This window comes from Chlamydomonas reinhardtii, chromosome 8, assembly GCF_000002595.2.
Source record: "Chlamydomonas reinhardtii strain CC-503 cw92 mt+ chromosome 8, whole genome shotgun sequence".
Classification (NCBI taxonomy): domain Eukaryota; kingdom Viridiplantae; phylum Chlorophyta; class Chlorophyceae; order Chlamydomonadales; family Chlamydomonadaceae; genus Chlamydomonas; species Chlamydomonas reinhardtii.
In genome coordinates this window covers 4604534-4620665 of record NC_057011.1, presented here as the reverse complement: position 1 = coordinate 4620665, position 16132 = coordinate 4604534, and the positions used below count along the sequence as shown (strand labels likewise).

At 64.7% G+C, this 16132-nt stretch overlaps 3 protein-coding genes across 3 annotated transcripts; 1 reads left to right on the top strand and 2 right to left on the bottom strand.

The window, feature by feature from the left end:
- Position 1: 1 nt before the first annotated feature.
- On the top strand, positions 2-10047 carry CHLRE_08g383400v5 (uncharacterized protein). The gene is made up of 14 exons (XM_043065319.1): positions 2-460; positions 620-1057; positions 1352-1542; positions 1847-2078; positions 2254-2670; positions 2837-3274; positions 3481-3882; positions 4049-4483; positions 4772-5188; positions 5344-5784; positions 6077-6523; positions 6791-7303; positions 7477-8654; positions 8791-10047. Exons 1-14 carry the CDS (start codon positions 361-363, stop codon positions 9520-9522), a joined length of 6381 nt encoding a protein of 2126 aa, XP_042922320.1. The 5' UTR covers positions 2-360; the 3' UTR covers positions 9523-10047.
- Positions 10048-10049: 2 nt separating this feature from the next.
- Positions 10050-12781, bottom strand: CHLRE_08g383350v5 (uncharacterized protein). The gene is made up of 8 exons (XM_001694262.2): positions 12423-12781; positions 12100-12183; positions 11906-11958; positions 11667-11708; positions 11416-11483; positions 11232-11294; positions 10972-11038; positions 10050-10813 (listed from the first exon to the last, which is right to left on the bottom strand). Exons 1-8 carry the CDS (start codon positions 12442-12444, stop codon positions 10730-10732), a joined length of 483 nt encoding a protein of 160 aa, XP_001694314.2. The 5' UTR covers positions 12445-12781; the 3' UTR covers positions 10050-10729.
- Positions 12782-13908: 1127 nt separating this feature from the next.
- CHLRE_08g383300v5 (uncharacterized protein) lies at positions 13909-16101 on the bottom strand. The gene is made up of 5 exons (XM_043065318.1): positions 15998-16101; positions 15740-15810; positions 15270-15494; positions 14543-14686; positions 13909-14280 (listed from the first exon to the last, which is right to left on the bottom strand). The coding sequence occupies exons 1-5, from the start codon at positions 16054-16056 to the stop codon at positions 14153-14155; spliced, it is 627 nt and encodes a 208-aa protein (XP_042922319.1). The 5' UTR covers positions 16057-16101; the 3' UTR covers positions 13909-14152.
- Between the last annotated feature and the right edge of the window lie 31 nt (positions 16102-16132).

The following is a 16132-nucleotide window of genomic DNA, read 5'->3' as shown; positions in this document are numbered from 1 at the left end:
CCATTAGAGTTTCCAACCCGAACTGGTGGTCTAGGCAAGGGTAGCCTCAAATTGTAGTTTCGTCTGAAACCCTTTCATGATAGATAATTGTGACTTGGGGCGGTTAAACTGTAGAAGTTACGCCGCCCATATCGCAGGCATTTCTTGCAGCGGGCAGTAGTATACTTGTACGCATATTAGTCTGTATAATCGCTCATCGCCCACGCTTCCCAACCCCAAACACCACAAAGCTGGCAGTTTCACGCTGAGCTCAGGGCTGATTTAACAGATGAGCAAGGCACGTAGAATCATGTGTGCTATCATATACCCGCGCCTATGTTGAACAATGGCGCGGCCGGCCGGGCGTGGAGGGCGGGGGCGATGGCACTGACCGTGCGTGGAAGGTGGCGACTGTCGCTCACATTGCGGTCGCTACTTGCTGCTGTCGTCGCTGCGTGCTTGCTAGGCGCATTTTATACCGGTAAGCGGCCCACATGGGAACGTAGCTGCTATGCAACTTTCCTCGTCAGAGCGCCCTTACCTTGCCTGCACATGCCCCCACCCCCGCCCCGCCCTCCCCTCTCCTCCCCTCTGCTACGCACGTTCCACCACCAATTACACCCCCCGGGAACAACCGCAGCAGATGCGGCTCTGCAGCAGCAGCTGCCAAAGGGCACGCGGTTCGCAGTCACCGCTGCCACCTCCCAGCTCCCCAGCCGCTACGGTGACCTCTGGGGCCGGGCGGAGGTGACCCTTCCCGACGGCCGCCGCGGCAGCGTGTGCGCGCGGGGCTGGGGCAACGACCTCGCCTCCGACCTGTGCGCCCAGCGTTCTAGCTCCTGGCGCTTCGGCGTCCCCACCAACGGCTCAGTCTTTGGCCAACCGTCACAGCTGCTGCCGGTGCTGGTAGCTGACATCAGGTGCCCGGGCCTGGGGTCGGATGCGGCGGGGGCGGCGGCGGCGGGGGGGAAGCTGGGCAGCAACTGTACCGCCACGGTGTACGACAGCGCGGCTGAGGCGGCGGCGGACGGGTGCGGCCTGGACCAGGCGGCGGGCGTCACGTGCTTCCTGTACGACTGTGAGTGCAAGGGCGTGTGCGTGTGTGTGGGGGGGTTGGGGGGTGGGGGTGGGTGTGCGTGTGTTGCCTGATGAAGAGTAGTGGGTTCGTGCGGGGCTTGCTGCTAGCTACTGGTGCTAGCCTGGTGCTGCTGCTGCTGCTACGCTGTTGCTGTTACTGCCTCTGTTACGCGGCAGGTGATGAGTGGAGTATGTGCGGTGGGACGATTATAATGAACGCCGGGTTGTTAGTCTGGATGGACCCCTCACTGTCCTCCAGCGACGACGCCCTCGTGTGCATTCCCCGCCGCCACAGACCTGACGCCGCCGGGCTCGCCGCCGCTGCCCCTGCGCCTGGTCAGCAGCGGCAACCAGACCGCACTGGACGCCGCCGCCCGGGCCGGGCTGGTGGCGGCGGGGCGGCTGGAGGTGCAGTGGGGCGGCGTGTGGGGCGGCGTGTGCAGCAACCCATACTACGACTTTTGGTGGGACGACGCACGCGCTCAGGTGGGGTGAAGGGGGTCGCGCCGCACTTAGCTGTGCTGTGTGTGTGCTTAGCTAGCGTAGTCACCATGTGGTAACCACATACGCGGATAATGCGCTAGCTGCGACCAATGCCTCCAGCAGCTCTCCTCGGCCGCGCTCAGCGCCTCAGCGCCCGTCCACGAGCGACTGCTTATGACGATTAGTCGGGCCGAGTGACACCAGATACACATGCTCACGCGCTCAAACAACACACGCACACACCCACACACCCCTCCCCCCCCCCCCACACACACACACTGTACATCGGCTGCACTTGCGTATGCAGGTGGTGTGCCGGCAGCTGGGGTACCCGGCGGATGGGCACGCCTACAGCGCAGGGACCCAAACCCCACTACTGCCGCCCATGCCATCACGGGACCAGCCCCAGTTCATCACCTTTGCGCAATGCAACGGCACGGAGCCGGGGCTGGGGGCGTGTCGCGGCAGGCCGATTAACAGCACGTACAAATCGTGTGGACCCGACTTCACGGCCCAGGTGGCGTGCTACAGCCAGAAGCGTGAGTGCAATTACGTGCTGTTACTGCTGCAGCTTGGCGCAGCTACTGACGCACACACACACACACACACACACACACACACACACTCTGTCCTACGCGTAATGTTTTCCTTGTGCTCTTTAACACACTGTCACGTATCCTTCAGTTATCAAGCCTGCCGTGCTCACTCACGCAGGCCTGGCTAGCGCGTTGGATGGCCGGACTATAGTCGTGCTGAACGTTGAAACCGGTGGGGCTGTGCGGCCGCTGCCGCCAGAGGTTGACTACGGCGATTGGGAGGGCCACCCCCGGATCACTCTGACTGACAGCCGCTACGTTTCGGTGTGTGACCGGGGCTGGGATGACGCAGCCGCGACTGATTACTGCCGGCGGCTGACAGACCAGCGGAGCCCGCTCGGTGTGGCGTTCCGGGGTTCGTACTTTGGCAGCAGGACATCCGCTACTGCGTGGATTGCGGACCTGCGGTGCCCGGCGGGCGATGAAACCAACATCGGGTCCTGCTTAGGCACCTTTTACAACAGCAGTGCCGAGGCGGCGGCGGCGGGCTGCGACAACACCACAATCGCGGGCGTGCGCTGCTTCACGTACAACTGTGAGTCACGGCCTCATGGGCACATATGCATGCAGTCGGACATGCAGAAGTGTTGCAGCAGGGCTAGGCGGCGCTGCGTTTCCTCCGCTTGCTTGCCACGGTGGCGTACGTTTATGTGGGCGGACGCATTACATGTCCCTCACACTTCGGTCCCGCGCCGCCGCAGACCTGACGCCGCCGGGCTCGCCGCCGCTGCCCCTGCGCCTGGTCAGCAGCGGCAACCAGACCGCACTGGACGCCGCCGCCCGGGCCGGGCTGGTGGCGGCGGGGCGGCTGGAGGTGCAGTGGCGCGGCGTGTGGGGCGGCGTGTGCAGCAGTACCTATGGGCAGTGGAACTGGTGGCGAGATCATCACGCCCAGGTGGTGTGCCGGCAGCTGGGGTATGCGGATGGACACGCGTACCGGGTGGGGTCGCGCAAGGCACTGCTCCCGGGCCCACCGCCCGCGGACCAGCCCCAGTTCATCACCTACGTTCAATGCAATGGCAGCGAGCCGGGCCTGGGGGCGTGCCGCGGCCTGCCGATCAACCAAACCCGGATCGCGCCGTCCAATGGCGGCTGTCGACCCGAGGACGCGGTACAGGTGGCGTGCTACAGCCAGAAACGTAAGTGGTGGAGCCTCTTGGGTCTCCGTGACGCACGTGTCCCACTTCCAGCCGAGGCCTCGCTAGCATTGCCAGCGGCTTGCCAACGCGCTCCCATCCATCAACATGACAAGCTCCCGCCGCAAACCATCGACCCGCACTACGGTACCGGCGCCCGCCCTTACGCCCGCCCGCCACGTACGTGCACGTGCAATGCTCGACCGCAGGTTTGAACACGGCGTTGGGCCGGCAGCTGACCCTCCGGGGTCTGGTCAACGCGTCCCGCCCGCCGGGGGGGTACGGCGAGACACAGGGCCGGCCGGAGGGGTGGCTGGCGGGGTCCGTGGCCCTGTGTGACCGGGGCTGGGGGGAGGCGGCGGCCTCGGCCTTCTGCGGCATGTACACACGCAACACGGGATCCGTACAGCCGTACGGAGTGCCGTTGCGGGGCTCGTACTTCGGCAGTACGGCGTCCGCCGTCGCGTGGCTGGCGGACCTGCGGTGCCCGGCGGGGGATGAGGAAAACCTGGGGTCCTGCTTAGGCACCTTCTACAACGGCAGTGCCGAGGCGGCTGCGGCGGGCTGCGACAACACCACAATCGCGGGCGTGCGCTGCTTTGCATACGACTGTGAGTCATGGGTTTACAGCAAGGCGTTTCATGGGTTGTATGACGCCGCGCAACTTCCATCTGTAGGGGCCGCTCATGCAGCTTGGCAGTCGTAACATTCGTCTTCGTACCATAACGTGGCTTCTCATCTTACACAATCTCACGTCTGCGTCCCGCGCCGCCGCAGACCTGACGCCGCCGGGCTCGCCGCCGCTTCCCCTGCGCCTGGTCAGCAGCGGCAACCAGACCGCACTAGACGCCGCCGCCCGGGCCGGGCTGGTGGCGGCGGGGCGGCTGGAGGTGCAGTGGGACGGCGTGTGGGGCGGCGTGTACAGCTTGCCCCCAGCGTGGTCGTCGCGGTCTTGGTGGTCTGACACGCACGCCCAGGTGGTGTGCCGGCAGCTGGGGTACCCGGATGGACACGCCTTTGTGGTTGGCACCAACACGTCTTCTCTACTCCCGGGCCCACCGCCCGCGGACCAGCCCCAGTTCATCACCTACTTGCAATGCAACGGCACGGAGCCGGGGCTGGGGGCGTGCCGGGGCCCGCCACTCAACAGCAGCACTGGGGCCACGTACGGGCCCGACAATGCTGTCCACGTGGCGTGCTACAGCCAGCCTCGTGAGTTTTGAATACGGGAGAATTTGTGTAACTCGTACTTATCGTAATCTCGAGCCAGACCCCGCATGGGCGTTCCAGGCGGGGCCCCTCCCCTGGCTCACGGGTCGCGTGGGGCCACACACAGATCTTGATTACTACACAAGTAAAAAGGTGTTGTGCTGTCTGATAAGCGGCAGCACACACGTGACCGCGTACCGTATGCATGTATAAGTTTAATTAAGCGAATGCCTTCTACTTATGCTTCAGTCCAATCCATCCCATCCATTCCCATTTGCCATTTCCTTGCAGGGCTGCTCGAGATGTTTGGCCAGCCGCCCACACTGACCTGGCAATTCGGTAACAACAGTCTTCCGGAGTTTGGCTACGGCGAGATTCAGGGTCGGGCCGAGGTGTCCACTGGATACCTGAACCCTCCTGTCGCTGTGTGTGATCGGGGTTGGGATGATGCCGCCGCATCTGCGTTGTGTCGGCAGTTGCAGTACGGGAGTTGGCGAAGCCGGCTGCTGTACGGAGTGGCGTACCGCGGTTCGTACTTTGGCAGTACGGCCGCCGCCACCAGATGGGTAGCGGATGTGCGGTGCCCGGCGGGAGATGAAACCAACATTGGGTACTGTCTGGGCACCGTTTACAACAGCAGTGCCGAGGCGGCGGCGGCGGGCTGCGACAACACCACAATCGCGGGCGTGCGCTGTTTTGCATACGACTGTAAGTCATGGGTTTACAGCAAGGCGTTTCATGGGTTGTATGACGCCGTGCAACTTCCATCTGTAGGGGCCGCTCATGCAGCTTGGCAGTCATAACATTTCGTACCATGACATTCGTATCCTACAATCTCACGTCTGCGTTCCCTAACGCCGCAGACCTGACGCCGCCGGGCTCGTCGCCGCTGCCCCTGCGCCTGGTCAGCAGCGGCAACCAGACCGCACTGGACGCCGCCGCCCGGGCCGGGCTTGTGGCGGCGGGGCGGCTGGAGGTGCAGTGGGGCGGCGTGTGGGGCGGCGTGTGCAGCACCACGGCCTTGGCCACCTTTGACTGGTGGCGAGACACGCACGCCCAGGTGGTGTGCCGGCAGCTCGGTTACCCTGATGGGCACGCGTACCGTGTACGAACTGTGAACGCCCTGCTCCCGGGCCCACCGCCCGCGGACCAGCCCCAGTTCATCACCTACTTGCAATGCAACGGCAGCGAGCCGGGGCTGGGGGCGTGCCTGGGGTCGGCGCCCAACGGCACGGGGCGGGGCACGCTGCCTGCGGCGTGTCCGCCTGAGGCGGTGGTGCAGGTGGCGTGCTACAGCCAGAAACGTGAGTGCCCCCACCGGCCCTCCCATTGGCTGCTACGCACCTGTTGTGGCGGTTGTGCCGACCGTGGGCCCAGTGGTCCGTGCCTGCTCCTGTCTTCTCCGCGCCCACTGCCTTAATCCTTTCCTCCCACTGCCCCGCCCTCCCGCCGTCACGCGCCTCCGCCCTCACGCGCCCCCATCTCATCCCGCATCTCGCCACCCCACCAACCTCGCCCACCACGAGATTGGTTCAAAGTTAGCCCCCCACCCACCTCGCTCCCCACCCACCCCGCCCCCCTGCTGACGACCCACAGGCCTCGTCACTCAGCTCCTGGCGGCGAGCGCCGTCACCGGCAGCCGCCCCGGCACCGGCAGCGGCACCGTACTCAACGGCATCGCACTTCTCAACACCAGCTCCCCGCCGTACTCGTACGGTTACACCCAGGGCCGCGTCGCGGTACGGCTTCCCAACGGCCGCGCGGTCACACTCTGTGACCGCGGCTGGAATGACGCGGCGGCAACCTTTGTGTGTCTGGAGTTGAGCTACACGCTGCGAAATGCGTACGGCGTCGCGATCCGTGGGTCAGCCTTTGGGGCGGATCCCGAGCGGCCTCCGCAGATTGCGGATGTGCGGTGCCCGGCGGGGGACGAGACGGACCTGTCGATGTGTGTGGGGACCTTTTACGCCAGCGCCGCCGAGGCGGCGGCGGCGGGGTGCGGTAACGACAGCGTGGCTGGCGTGCGGTGCTTTGCATTCGACTGTGAGTGGTGGCGCGGGGCAGGGGACAGAGGGGATAGAGGGCAGGAGGCAGCCGCATTCGGCGGGCTCAGGGGACAGGGAGCTCTTGGGAAGCGCGGCCGTCAAGCATCCCATGACACGCACATGCATGGCCCATTGCCCCCTGCCCATCACCCAGAGACCGTGACACCATCCCTACTGTCCATGTGAATCCCCTGCGCCCCCTGCCTCACTGCCGTCTCGCTCCCGCTGACGACACTCTCGCATCCCCCGTACCGTTTACATGCAGACGTCCTCCCTCCCAAGGCACCGCCGCTGCCCACGCGCCTCGTGGAGCTCAACACGAGCTACAGCGGCGGTGGCAGCAGTGGTGGTGGTGGCGGAGGCGGTGGCGGTGGCGGTGGCAGTGGTGGAGGTGGAGCGACGGTGCTTGGGCGGGTGGAGGTGCAGTGGGCGGGCGTGTGGGGCGGCGTGTGCAGCAGCCGTACCTACCCAAACCAGGCGTGGTGGAATAACGCCACCGCTCGCGTGGCGTGCCGGGCTGCCGGGTACTGGGGGGGCGCCGCCTTCCAGCCCCGCTCCCCTGAGCAGCTACTGCCGCCGGATGTGCCAGACGCAGCGGAGCAGCGGCTGCTACAGCCGCAGTGGCTGCGCTACGCGCAGTGCAGCGGGGAGGAGGCGTCCTTGGGTTCGTGCCGGGGGCCGCCGCTCAACTCCACGGGCAATGCGGGGTCTAACTCAAACACAGCGTGCACGGGCGCAGATGCCGTGTTTGCGATCTGCTCCCTGACGCCGCCCCCAGGTGATGCGAGGTCGTCAAAGGAAGGGCGGGAGGGACGAGGGTTAGCGATGGGTCGCGGGGGCGTACTTGCTTAGTTGATTGCCGAGCATTGGGTCCCCCGAGTTGTTTACCAAACACCTCCTCGAGTACCCATTGTGTTCTTTGCGGCCCTTGCTGTCCTTGCAACTTGACAGACACGCTGCCGCTGCCAACTGTGGGGTCGCCATCACCCGCGGGCGAGCCGCAGACGCGGCCGCTTCCCATGCGGCCGCCATCGCCGCCGCCGCCAACTCCCACACCTCGGACTCCCTCGCAGCCTGCAGTTGGCGCGGATGGCGGGGGTGGCGGCCTTGACGCCGCGCCGCCGTCGCCGCCTCGGCCGCCGCTGCCATCTGGAGAGGTCCTGCAAAACAGCACTGGCGGTGTGTTTGCGACGTCCGCGGCTGAGGACTATCCTGAGTTGGTGTCAGACGTGCCGCAGACGCTGCCCAACCTCTACCCCGCCACGACGCTTGCGCTGCTGGGTCCCGGTCTGGCGCTGCTGCTGAGCCCGCAGCAGCAGGTGGTGGCGGCGGCGACACGGTACGGCGGCGGCAGGGCGGCGGTGTTTGGCGCTGAGAAGATGGTCACACGCTGTTGCAGCAGTGGCAGTAGCAATGGCAGCAGCAGCTACAGCGGTGGCAGTAGCACTAGCACTGGGGCGATGACCAACGGCGCCAGTGACCCGGCGATGGACCGGCTGCTCGTCAACGTGGTGGGGTGGGCTGCTACTGCCAGCCGCAACAGCAGTAGTAGCAGTAGCAGCAGCGGGGGCTTGCTGTGCGTCTCGCGGCCTGACTTTGCTACAGCCGCAGCCTACGTGGTGTCACAAGCACCCAGGGTTTTTGATACACATTATGGCAGTAGCAACAGCAGCAACAACAGCAGCAGTAGCAGTGGTTGGCTTGAGGTGCCGCTGTGGGCCTTTGCCCGCCCCCTGCCACACGACACGGCGCTTGCGAATGGCACGAACGGCACGACCACCGACGCCACATCCGATGCCGTACTTTTGCCGTTGCCGCGGCCGTACAACTGCTCGGTGTACATCATTGGCACGCACGACACGTTGTACCTGCAGCCGTACATCCAGCGGCGTCTGCTGTCGTACGTGGCGGGCGGCGGTGGTCTGGTGGTGGCGGGTCCAGACCTCATGCCCGCAGCCTTCTACACGGAGGAGGAGGAGGAGGAGGATGCCAGCAGCACTACTGCTGTTGCCGCGGCTGCTGCGGGCGTGGGGTCGGGAGGGCAGAGGCGGCGGCTGCAGCAGGCTGCAGGCAGTGGCGGTAGCAATGACAGTGGCAGTCGGCCTCAGATTCCGCCGGGGAGCTTTGAGGTGAGTGCGCATTCTCACGTTGCATGGGTTGGGTGTGGCTAGTGAGGCATGATGATGCCATGCGCGCCGCCTGCCTACGCCCTGTCTATCCCACCACAATCCAATCTCACGCCCCAACGCTCATTCCCGTGCGCAGGTGAACGCGGTGACGGGTCCTCTGGGTCTGGTGCTGACGGGCTTTGTGTCGGACCCCGGTGGCAACCTCACCCTGGCCAGCCCCAGTGTGGCGCACAACGCCGAGCTGGCGGCGGCACAGCTGGTGGGATACCTGCAGGGCCGCCTGCCGCTGGCCACACCCGACCTGCTCATGCTGCTCGCCACCACCACACGCACGCGCGCGGTGCTGACCAGCCTCGCCAGCGCCGCCGCCGGCGCCGTCAGCAGCAGCACCATGGATGCGGTCGCGCAGGCGCTGGAGCGAGTGGACTCCCTGATCCGACAGATTGACGGCCTTGTCGCCACCGCGCCGGCAAACCTGCTAGCGGCCTTCGCCTCACCGCCGCCGCCCCCGCCGTCAGTTAGAAGGCCGCCGCCCTCACCGCCGCCGCGGCCCCCACCGCGCCCGCCGCCACTGCCGCGGCCGCAGCAGAGGCAGCCGCCGCCGCCTCCTGCGCCGCCGCTGCCGCCCGCACCATTGCCGCCGGCACCACCCAGCCCACCATCCCCACTCCCAGACACAGGCACCGGCGGTGGCACACCACTACCGCGTCGCGCGCCCTCAGGCCGCAGCCCTTCTGGCGGCGGCGGCCGCAGCCGTGGTGAGACCACTCGGCGGCCGCCGCCCCGGATGGTGGTGGTGTCGGGCGATGTGGCAGAGGCAGTCCTGATGAACGGCAAGCAACAAAGCAAGCAGCAGCAGCAGCCGTAGGCGGTTTGTGCTGGTGCAGGGTCTGCTGTGGACAGGTGTTCGGACCGATGCTTGATCTTGTAGGTTTTAAGAGTGGGAACAGTGCTAATTACCGAACAAAGCATATCAGCATTTAATGGCATGATTGTAGTAAATGAATTATGGTGGCTTGGGTGCAGCTGTATGTGCGGCCTGGGGGCGACAGCAACAGGGGCTGTATGTTGTGACTGCTAAATGGACATGTGGGTGACACGTGACTTGGGGTGACGGTGGCCACGGAGGCAGTGCCAACGCATCGGTACACACGACTCTGCACAACAGCACAAGCCCCCAGCTTCCCTTCGCGATTGCGCGGTGTCCACGTGACCAAATGGCATTCCAAGTTAGGGGATGATGAGGGGCTCAGGAGACGGTCGTGTTACACGGCACTGCACTACACATTGCAAGTCCTGACGCAACGGGCGCGTACATGTACGTATACCGGTATATGCGGCCAGACCGCTTTATCGGGAATTCTTTGTAACATCACGGCAACAGGCCGGCTTGCATAGCACCGTACGGCAGCCAGGCTTCAGGTCTCCTCAAATGTCTTCGCAGCTTCCGCCCCGTGACCATGCAAGTCTTACGCCTTACACGGGCACTGTCCGAGTAGAGCACGTACCCACATCATGCACCCGCGCTTGCCGCTTTGCATATGTTGTTGTCTGCAACACGCCAGCACATTACTGGTATCACTGCTGCCCTTACGTGCTAGCTACATCATGCGTCCTTGTACAGTTGCGCTGCCCACAAGGTCGTAGGACGCCTGCAGCCATCCGCTGCGCACCCTCGCTCGCCGCCAACTCCTTGCTGCGCAACAGTCGCTGTTGTTTCACCGCCTTTCAGCCGCTAGTTGCAGCCTTGTGCTAGGTACGGATCCGACAACACGACACGACGCATCACGACACCTCACACGAACATGCGGATGCTGACACTGGCAGGCCTCAGCCTATTGCCGCCCGTGACACACCACACACGCCCACCCGCCTCTCCACACGTCACACCACACCGCACAGCGTACGGCACATCCCGCACCGCACTGCACCGCACCCGCACTGAGCTCGGAGTCCACAACTCCGCAAGAGTCCCTGGCCCTGCTGCTTTCTCCAGCAGGCCCTGAACAGCACCCACCCATCCCTGTCCCTTGTACCCGCCGTGCCACTGCCAGTGCTACTGCCGCTGCTGCCCGCTACTGCTGCAGCCCCAGGTGCGGCATGGACGCCGCCCGCTGCCGCCGCCGTGCCTTGGCAGCCGCCGCCAGCAGCTCTGCCGCCTGCGTGTTTGTGGGCGCGGTGACAAAAATCAGATTCAGGCGGGTTTGCCGGTGTTGGGTGTGCCTGAATGTGCGTGTTTTGATAGTCATGCAGGGCAGCAGCAGCAGTACGACACGCACGAGTGCTGCAGCCTTCTCCGGGCTGCAGCTGCCGTTACCTCTGAATCGTAGCGGTAGACAATGAGCTTGCCCTGTTTTTCACCCGTCTTGACCAGCCCCGGAATCCTGTGTGCCGTGTCATACGTGTGCATGTCGGCGGCCCGATCATGCGGGGCAGTCAATGCAGCATCTGGTGCAGGCGGCGGGGTGGGCTCTCCAGTCCAGGCCGCGGCAGTGCCTCTTATCTGCATGACACTCAGCACCGCGCTGCTGCCGCCATGCCCAGGTCAGTGTGGTGCATGAATGTGGTGAGACTCACTGAGTTAATGTGCTCAGAACCCTCTTCACCCAGCAGGGCGTCCTTCGCCGAGAAGCGTAAACCCTGCGTGCATGCATGTGAAGCCGAGCCACGGGCAGCAGCTGGGACGTCAGCCGGTCCCGCCGTCAGTGACCGCGTACCGTCAGTGCCGCCGCCCGAACAGACTCCACACCTCATCGCCTACCTGTGGTCGAGAAGCGGCGCGATGCGGGGGTCCGCTAGCAGTGCTGCGCACACGTCGTCCACAGTGCCCTGCAGGCAAGGACAAATGGTACCAACCCGCGGGCCGATCGAGAGCGAGCAATTGACATGCCGTTTAAGTGATATATAGGCTGTCATGACCATCGCGCCGCGTTGCCCATTTGTGCGCCGCACCGCATCATCACACTGCAGGACAACCACCCACCACACCCCGCCCGCCACCCCATAACCCACCTCATATCCCGGCATCTGCAAAAAGGCTTTCCGGCACCAGGCCTGCACGCAGGTAGGGCCCTGCTATCAGCGGCTGCTGCGGCACACGCCAGTCATGAGGCTCCGCGACTGCATTCCCAGTGCGCTCATCATCCCTGCTCCCCCCGCTGTCATCACAGCAGCGGTGCTGAACGTCAGACACGGGCGTCACACACGGGCACCCAACGGGTCCCAGGCGCTCCCAACCATGCCAAACATACCGCCCAGTGCACAGCTCGATTGCGAGTAAAGCGCACTCGCTCAGAGGAGATCTCTGCAGCAGCCACAGCGCAGCCAGTGCCAGCAGCAGTAAACCACAGTGGTAGCAGTGCCGTCACGCAGAGTAGGGCCGCGGCGCACCAGCGTAATGGCATGCCCAGGACGCACGCACGCACCCGCCCAGCCAGCCACCCACCTTCCCCGTTGTCCAGCCTCGTGCGCAGCTCGTTGACCTTTATATGCAGCCGCTTGCGACGCCGCACGTCATCGGGATCCAAGCCTGCATGCGGCGCGTGCGTGCGCCAACGTGGGCCGGCGTGCGTGGGTAGTGTGCCATGCACCACTGCTGCAACGCACACCCATGTGCGCTTGCGTGGCACTCCCATGTGCTGGTTTTTTGGGCTGAGCCCCCCGAGCGAAGCGATCCAGGGGGGGGCGAAGCCCCCCAGGATTGCCCCTGTCCGTGCGTGCGTGCGTGCGTGCGTGCGTGCGTGCGTGCGTGCGTGCGTGCGTGCCTGCCTGTGTCGACAAAAAGTACCATACTGGCACAAACCGCGAGCGCCACGTATTATTAATTGCTATTCCCTATTGTAGAAAAATAGGCGGCAGGGAAAACTCGGCCGGAGCGAGAAGCGACCTCGCGAGTCCATGGACATCTTGACTTTCTTCAGTCCGCGAGTACAGCTCTCGGGCCCTGAATATCTTACATCCATGTATCAAAATATGTCGACGACAAGCGTCTTGGGGCAAGAATGTCGAAAGTTTGTGCAACAGCCGAACCATGCGTGCCGATCCCGCCTTAATTATGTCGCGGCCCCGGATCACGCGCCCGAGCCCCACTAGCCGTTTGTGGTCCTTGTGAGGGATTTGGAATGAGGTATCACGGGCTCATGTGTGGAGTGGCGTGGACAGGGCGTGGCGGTGCCTTTGGTATGCCCCTTTGCCAGTCCCGCTGGGCTTGCAAGGGTGCTGTTTATGTCGCCGGTACCCATCGTCACATCCCTTGCTCTAGGGGCTCAGCCCATTTTCCAGCTGTACAAAGCTGACACCCCTTGTTCTTCACAGTTCCGTACAGCGCTCAACCGCCCACCTAGTTGTGCCGCCAGGCTCCGGAAATCGATGCGGCGCGCCTCTGCCGGCGGCTAAGCAGTGGGCCTCTGCTGTTGCGGCCTGAGGGTCTGACACGACCCAGCAGGCACCCCTTCCTGCTCCGAGCCTGGTTCTCGTTCCGCGCGGACCGCAGCAATCAACACCTGCAGCAAATTGAGTGACGCAGTTGACGGCGGCGCGGGCGCGTTTGTGCTCCACAGTCTACACTACACCGCACACCGGCAGTTCGATGCATTTTTGCCTTCTGATTTGTGCCCCTGCCCCCCAGAGCGCCCAAATACGCGCCAGGTGGGGTGTGACACGTGTGTCCTTCCACACGTGACGGCGTGGTGCTACGTCACCGTCAGGCACCCCGTCACCGACCTCCAACTCGTGCACCGGCCAACGCTCATTCACGTGGCTCCGCCGCCGCAGCTGGGGCAATGCAGCACGTCTTGTGCTGGCGCCTCCGCCGCCATCGCCAGCCCCATCCCTGAGAGGACGGCGCAGGCAGAGTCGGAGGAGGCCAAAGCGGACACACCTTGTGCAGTGCCAGTCCTGCTTACGGTATATCAGGTACCCAGGCATATGATGGCAGCCCGGGCCTCCCCCTAGTCACACGGTCTCCCGCAACAAACCCACCTTGCAGGGCTCGAGCGGCCAATTGCCACGCAGTCATAAATGCTGTTCGGCGTTGGCAACTGAACTGCGTTCCGCAACACAAGAGTAATGGCGCCAGAAAGAGCTGCATCTGGAAGGCCCTTGCCGCCTCTTTGCTCGTTAATCGCGCCGCATGTGCAGATACTAGCGGCTTCAATTGTATCTGCGTTTGCGAGAACTGTTCTCACTGCCAAGTCTATTGCTTTTGCCTCGTGGCTTTGCCGTGTGCGGTCTAGTTTGATTGTGCACATGAGCTTTCAAAGTTTTCTTACATTACACATTGCGTTTATCGAGGACGTGAGATGCCTTGCAACGTGCGTCATCTGCAGCGCTCGCCAGCTCCTCCCTCGCTCTTTAACCCCAGTCCAATCCTCGTGCAGCACGCTGATCGCCACAACGCCACACAAACCCCACCTCGCCACGCCCTCCACCTTTTACACATGCCCATCTCACACCAGATGCCCATCACACATGCCCATCCCACACCACCTCCTCAGTCCTCACAGCCCCACGCCCACGAACGCCGCCGCCAGCCCCAGCGAGCTGAGCGCCACCAGCCCCGCCGGGAAGAACTTCTTGGTGTTGTTGAAGCGGCCGGCCATGGCGATGCCCAGCAGCGTGCACAGCGCTGGGTGTTGGGGGAGAAGGAGGGGAAGGGAGGAGGGGAATGGAGGGAGGATGGGGAGGGAAGGAGGAGATGGAGGGGCGATGGAAGGGAGGGCGTGGGCGGCGGGGCGGTAGAAGGGACAGGAGGCAGCGCAGGCTGCCAGCTGCAAGGCCCAGGCATGCATCCCCAAACACCCCCCCACCACACACACACACACGGTAATAGTGCAGAGCGCACTCACCCGCCCAACCCCCCAACCCAATCAACCAAGCCACACACTCACCGAACGCCACGCGGGCCGGCCCCGCCGCCGCCGCCGCGCCGCCCACCATGGAGCGCGCGCACAGGCCCAGGATGAGCGCCGCGCCGCCGCCCGCGCCCAGCGACTTGGTGCTGCCCTTCTTGACGTAGGCAAACACCGAGCCAACTGCGTGTGGGCGCGTGTGGGGGAGGTCCCCAGGGGAGGTGGGTGGGTGCACGTGCTGGGAAGGTGGGTGCTTTGGGGAGGTGGGCGCGTGTGGGGGAGGTCCCCAGGGGAGGTGGGTGGGTGCACGTGCTGGGAAGGTGGGTGCATTGGGGAGGTGGGTGGGTAGTGGGTAGGGTAGGGCAGGTCGGGTGAGGGTGGGAGGGTGGGAGGGGCGGAGCAGAGGGAGCGTGCGCGCGGGAGCGGCTGAGGCTGCAGCCGACTGCGTGGCAGTTGGTGCGGTGGGGGCAACGCCAGAGGCGGCGGGGCAGGGGATGGCGGCTGAACGCCGCAGGGTCACGGTCACAGGCCTCGGCATTGCCCTGATGGCGGCAAACCCTAAACCCACCCCCCCACCCCCCACCTCCGCAACCACCTCCGCCACCACCTCCACCACTACCACGACCCACGCCGGCTACTACCTCTGGCACTGAACACAGGGATCCCGTGCACACCCCACCCGCAGCAGTGCCGATCCGCCTGCCCCCTGCGTGTGTGTGTATGTGCCCCCACCCCCACCCGCACGTCGGCACGCGCCACCACCCACCCGCCAGGAAGGCCGCAAAGGCAAAGGTGACGTTGCGCAGGGGGTGCGGCGCGTTGCCATCGCCCGCGCCGCCCGCGCCGCCGCTGCTGCCACCCGAGCCGCCACCGGAGCCGCTGCCGCCGCCGCTACCGCTGCTGCTGCCACCGCCGCCGCCGCCGCCTGGCCCCACCGCCTTGATCAGGTTGCGGGTGGTGGCGTCTGTGATGCAGTTACCGCTGGACATGCCTGTGCGTGATGCGTGTGCGTGTGTCAGAGTTGGGTAAGTGGTGATGTGGGCGACACATCCGAGGAGCATGCGTGAAGGTGTGTGCGTGCATTATACTTGTAGGTCGTTAATGCCCTATAGGCGACAGCGCTGTTGTTAGGCCGGCGTGTGTGTACGTGCGTGCCTGGGAACGCTTGCCTCCGTTGCCCCCACACAAGCGGCAAGCTTCCACGCAACCGCCAGGCCCCAACATCCTGCAGCACACCTGGGACATCGTCAGCGAACGCCCGCAGCGTGATGGAGCTCCGCATCGGCGGGCAGGCGCTCCGCAGGCCCCTGCACGGCGCGCGGCGCGAGGCGCGAGCTCAATACACGCCTAACAGCAGGGTGTTGCAGCTGGCTGGTCCCCACGGCAGTATGGAGCAGTGCGTAAGCCCTTCGGCACTATCAGTATCGACATGAGTATGCACGGATGCCGCCATGCGAGGGTCCTCAAGCCAAGCGCAGTTCCCGTGAAACAAACCTGATGCATCGCCCCGGGCTGACGCGCACGGGCGCTCCTACACGTGTGGATAGCATCATCTTTATTTGGTTGTAACAACTGTATGTGACGCGCGGTGCGCAATCTGCCAAGACACCTTCAACGCGCGCAAATGCA

Bases quoted from the DNA above. Each gene is read 5' to 3' on its own strand.
- CHLRE_08g383400v5 (XM_043065319.1), top strand. From the start codon at position 361: ATGGCACTGACCGTGCGTGGAAGGTGGCGACTGTCGCTCACATTGCGG. The intron at 2,079-2,253 runs GTGAGTGCAATT...TCACTCACGCAG, and splicing joins GGCGTGCTACAGCCAGAAGC to GCCTGGCTAGCGCGTTGGAT. The intron at 4,484-4,771 runs GTGAGTTTTGAA...ATTTCCTTGCAG, and splicing joins GGCGTGCTACAGCCAGCCTC to GGCTGCTCGAGATGTTTGGC.
- CHLRE_08g383350v5 (XM_001694262.2), bottom strand. From the start codon at position 12,444: ATGGTACTTTTTGTCGACACAG. The intron at 12,184-12,422 runs GCAGGCACGCAC...CGCCGCATGCAG, and splicing joins GGTACTTTTTGTCGACACAG to GCTTGGATCCCGATGACGTG. The intron at 11,959-12,099 runs GTGGGTGGCTGG...TGGCTGCTGCAG, and splicing joins GAGGCTGGACAACGGGGAAG to AGATCTCCTCTGAGCGAGTG.
- CHLRE_08g383300v5 (XM_043065318.1), bottom strand. From the start codon at position 16,056: ATGATGCTATCCACACGTGTAGGAGCGCCCGTGCGCGTCAGCCCGGGG. The intron at 14,687-15,269 runs GTGGGTGGTGGC...GCCCACACGCAG, and splicing joins CTTTGCGGCCTTCCTGGCGG to TTGGCTCGGTGTTTGCCTAC. The intron at 14,281-14,542 runs GTGAGTGTGTGG...CCCAACACCCAG, and splicing joins GCCGGCCCGCGTGGCGTTCG to CGCTGTGCACGCTGCTGGGC.